The following is a 5,000-nucleotide window of genomic DNA, read 5'->3' on the forward strand; positions in this document are numbered from 1 at the left end:
ATCTTGGGTTATGTCACAAAAACTCTTGGTTATATACAAGACTTTATTTCTGTTCACTACTTGTCTTCCAGTACTACAACCTTACAAGAACATTTGTTACTAATCCGAATCACACTGATTTTTAATAAACAGTTCTTTTATCTTAAAAATCGACATATCTTACTAACTAGCCACCACCAAAATGCATTGAAAGCCACATCTATAGCTGCATTTATTAATTAATCATTAACAATGAAGTATAGTTCTTTCAATTTATTCAGAAAGCTACCACTATTCAGATGCTCCATTGTACTAATTCGATGAACTTTCTAAAATTATCGAAAGCTGTATCTTAACCAAGGATACAAACCACGCCTTGATGACACAGGAGGTGCCTAACGCTTCCATGAAAATTTGACATTCACACTCTCAAAACTTTACTTGACATTATCATCTGCGTGAACTGAATCCCAGGTTGCAATTCGAAAAAGTGGAATGAAAAATTCTAGACTTAAATCGACCAGCTAAAAATTACGCTAGGTTAGATCAATAAAGGTTAGTTAAGAAATTCACAAAGGGACTCTTAAAATAAAAGTGGAAGAGACGAGACGAGTATTGTGCAGCATTTCAGTTTGTATATTCTAATCACATTTGAAACGGTGAACAATTTCTCAATAAAAACAGAAAAAAATATTCAAACAAAATATTCAATTATATTTTTAAAAATATATAGGGAATAATGCAGTTCAAGACATTCTCTTAATTTTCTTAAACCTCATGCATATATATATATATATATATATATATATATATATATATATATATATATATATATATATATATATATATATATATATATATATATGTGTGTGTGTGTGTGTGTGTGTGTGTGTGTGTGTGTGTGTGAGAAGGAATTCTTGGATTTCTGTGTAAAAGAAATTTCCAAAAGATATCTTGAAATGACGTCACTGATCCAGTTTCATAAAGAATAAAAGCGACCGGGTACTCCTGGACACAGAACAAGATACTTTTCACATTCATCATCTACTCCTTAGAAAACCAAAATGCTGAGCTAAATAATCGAAAATGGAACTTATCCACTGCTCAAGGATTAACTAGATATCACAAATATCATAGACATTAGAACTAGTTCATGTAAGTAGATTGACAGTTTTGTTCAGAAGAAAACAAATACCACTGAATTGTATTAAAAAAGAGAGTAAATTAATTCCACTATGTGATGGAAGTAGTTAGTGATTTTGTAGATGTTAGAACAACTAATCAAAGCATACAGACCAACCCAACTTTTGTTAGGAAAAACCAAAGCGCCTAAAGACCTTATACAAATGAAAATGTTCAAGGATCATGGCATAACTAGTGATCTCTGACATTTCAGTGACTAATCTAAGCATATGGATAGAGTTAACTCTTGTTAGAAAGAGAAAGAAAAAAAAACCGAATATGTTATACTCAATGGAACTTGTAAAATGTTCAACATGATTATGAGTTTAGAATGGCTATCAAAGCACATGATGAGTCAACTGGTGTTGGCAAAGACTTAAACTCTACTACGTAAAGTCTTGTTTCATTATCCTGAAAAGAACCAGAAGTAATTTTGTTCATGTCTCTTGAGAAATGTTACCAAGAAAACTTTCACTACTAATGTCTATCTCTACTGCTGAAATCTAGATTTTCAACCATCCTTCAGTAAACAATGTTACTATGGTTAAGACCTCAAGAAATGTCTTTTTATTTATAAACTTCGTAATTTCAATTTTGTACGGCTGTTCCCAAGTAGCTGAGGTAGGACTTTGGCTTTAATACTCTCTCTCTCTCTCATTATGTTCGCTTTGGTTTGAATTTCATTTGGTGCGCGCGCAGTACATACCATTGAATTAGATTTAATTTGGCAATGTCAGTGACCTGCCATTTGTGTTCTGGATGCTAAAAATGTTACATTTAAGAGTTATCTTTTGATTTCCTTGTTGGATTTCTATCAAGAAAACAAGTCCTTTAATTATTTGGGTCCTTTGCCACTGTAATTTAAACACAGAGTTGATGTTTCTGTTAGATTTCAATTTGGATTTTTCTTTAATTATCTAATATAATTTAATTCCTCTAAAATAAAATATCCATTTACTTATTTTAGTCAACTGCCATTGTATTTTATTTATTCTACATTCGAAATTGAGTTTACTTATAAGCAATATATTTCACTGATTTATTTCCTATTTCTATTTCTCTAAACAAAACGCCAATTGATCACTTTGGTTTCCTGAAGTAAATGTTCTTCAGACTCCGTTTTTTGAAATTTAGTTTATATTCTATAATCACGATTTCAGCTTGTCATTCTGAGTTGATTTCATTTGCGGAATTTGCCGTTGCCCTCGTCGATGGGATGTCAGGCCTTCTGCTGTCGCTGAGGCTCACACAAAACTTCCTCTCCAGGGACTCGGCCTCGTCTAGGGTCTGAGGGAGGAGGCGTCCAGCGGTCTCCGGCAGGAGGAGCGATGATAAAGCCCCTATGCAGCCGAGACTTCCTAAGACAAGATAGCTGTGCCAAGGTTTTTCCTGCAGATAGAAAAACACTTGTTAAAATAACTAATGTTCATTCTACTGAGCCGCTTCAGTTTTGCAAACTGTACTCTTCTGGATGATTTACTCTTTGGTTAATTCAATGTATAGAATTCTTGCTCTCTCTCTCTCTCTAGCATGATACAATCCATTAATTTCGATGACCAATACTAACAATGACCGATTCTGTATAATGGAAGGCCTCGATGGGGTAATCTCTCAGCCTTGGGCAGTGGAGTCAATTTACAAGTTATTTGCAGATCATGTGACATATTTACGTATGCTATACTCATTTGCTAGAATTTCCTTTCTACCTTAATTCTACAGAGCTCCGCGTATTTGACTCTTTTACTAAATTCTGCTTTTCAGTCTCTTCAGTATTTGTGACAGTCCCATGAAATTCTTTAATAATCATTCAACAAAATCGTCAGACAATATACATTTAGGATATCTCCTCTTTGGCTTTGACTTCTTACGGACGGTTACAACCCTTCTCAGGTTAACCCTTTTTATAGAATCTACTTATCAAAGGTATTGGCAAAGGTTGAAGACAGGCTCTTAGGAAACAGCCCCACTCACACACAACTTCTTTAGACATGGTAGTACTGACAGCATTCGTCTGTATTGTGCCAGCACGAGGGTATCAACCTATAAGTTCTTACGAGGCAAGGTATTTCCCTGGCCATTAGTCCTAGTCCTCTGGGCCCCAACTTTCCTGATCGCATTGCACCAATCACCTGTTAAAATAGCAATTGAACCTTAGACTGAACTTTTACCAAAAAATGTTTTAGTTTTAAAGAATCTTACTTGAATAAAATCCTGTGTATTCAGTTTCCTTAAAAGTTTGCGAACGTTTGATTATTCTAATGATACCGCTCTCAGTTCTTTAGCTACAAAATAATAGAGTAGTAGTAAGATATGACCAGTGACTGCTTAGCCTCGAATGAGCCCCTTTTCCTTAAGATCGCATACATTAAATTTCTCCCACCCGTAAATCTTGAACATGATAATTTGTTAAAAACTACCTACAGCTCAAATACCCCACGGAGGCAGAAAATGCCCGTTGTAATTAACATTGCTGTGATGCAGTAAGTCGTTATTATTGGACTTTGTGTAGCAACTTACTGATGCTTGATATATTCCTGTCGTGGTTAGAATTTAAAGGTTTGTGAATATTTCCTGAGCTTTAGAGGACAGCAAGACAAGATGACAGTAGTCGAGTCTCTAAAGTGTAGTAACGCCCCTGAAATCTCCGGAACTTTCAAATTTAGCGGCTCGGTGTGTATCATAGGTAACAAGGAATTTGCTTATCGTTTTCCACTTACCATTGCCAGCACGATGCTCGGTGTAGCGACATTGAAAGAGGATGCGATCAGTGAGGCGACACCAGTAGCACAGGTTCGGATCGGCGTTGGGTGAAGCTCGGCGGCTTGCAAGTAAGTCACGAGGAAGGTAATAGAAGTGCAAAACTTCGCCAGCAGGACGAGGGCCTGGACACCCAAGACGTTTTCCTCGTAATCTATAAAAAGAAAAGATGGAATTCTCAATGGATTCTTTGGAATAGGGGACTCGAACAACGGAAGATTTGTAATCAGACTAACCAGGGAGTCGAGTTAATACCGGGAACATTGTCCTTTTCTCCGATTCGAAACAAGTTTTCTATAACTCAGAAACTTCTTTATTTTATCCTGAAATTTCGCCACTTCTACTTCTTTCAATTGGTTACGTGCTTATTAATTTTTCTCTCTGTTTTCTTTTCATTTACAAAGTGTATTTTATTTTGTAGAATTTTAGTTGATACATTCAAGATAATAATGCCGATATTGTAAAGAAACCTTTATTTAAAATTAGTATATACTCCACAATGCTATGATACAATGGCTAGTGGCTGAAATTCAAAATCTTTTCTTTTTTTTAGGGGGGGGGCGTTCCCTGAACAGCATTGGATTTGATTTATCGTGCACATCCATCCGTTTTTTTTAATCGAGATAAAATATAAAAAATCAACGAGAGCCTATGTTTAGATTGTTTACCTTTTTTTACTGACTGGTGGCACACTTGCTAATATGTTAAATGTGCTGGTAGGTATGCACTGGCCAATAAAGACCTAGTAAATTACAAATAATTATTTTATTTTATTTCTGAGTTGTATGTGGCACGGATGTAGATGTTAATGAAAGCGTATCTATCGAGGGTATAGTCTAAAATTATTAACAAAAGAAGAACAGATAATATTCAGATTTTAACCAGAGCAGAAGTGACTTTGATTGTTACCTTAAATCATTGTTGTAAACGAAAGTGATATCTATTTTACCATTCAGACAGACAAGAATGGAGCCAAAACATCATAAATAAGAAGAAATTACAAGTACGGAATACCTTGACCAAGAAGGACAGCAGTAATCAAGAGCGCTGTGGCACATATGGACATAACGCTCGTATGCAGG

General features: G+C 35.3%; 1 protein-coding gene across 1 annotated transcript in view; it reads right to left on the reverse strand.

Annotated features, from left to right (window-relative positions):
* Positions 1 to 2,063: 2,063 nt before the first annotated feature.
* LOC136836293 (beta-alanine transporter-like) overlaps positions 2,064 to 5,000 on the reverse strand; it is a 40,820-nt gene continuing 37,883 nt past the window's right edge. The window contains exons 9-11 of the mRNA XM_067100364.1: positions 4,933 to 5,000; positions 3,879 to 4,072; positions 2,064 to 2,550 (exon numbers count right to left, since the gene is read on the reverse strand). The exon at positions 4,933 to 5,000 is cut by the window's right edge and continues 150 nt beyond it. Coding sequence (XP_066956465.1) covers positions 2,326 to 2,550; positions 3,879 to 4,072; positions 4,933 to 5,000 — 487 coding nt within the window. The 3' untranslated portion in view covers positions 2,064 to 2,325. The remainder of the gene's footprint in view (positions 2,551 to 3,878; positions 4,073 to 4,932) is intronic.

The sequence above is a fragment of the Macrobrachium rosenbergii genome, chromosome 56 (genome assembly GCF_040412425.1).
Source record: "Macrobrachium rosenbergii isolate ZJJX-2024 chromosome 56, ASM4041242v1, whole genome shotgun sequence".
Classification (NCBI taxonomy): domain Eukaryota; kingdom Metazoa; phylum Arthropoda; class Malacostraca; order Decapoda; family Palaemonidae; genus Macrobrachium; species Macrobrachium rosenbergii.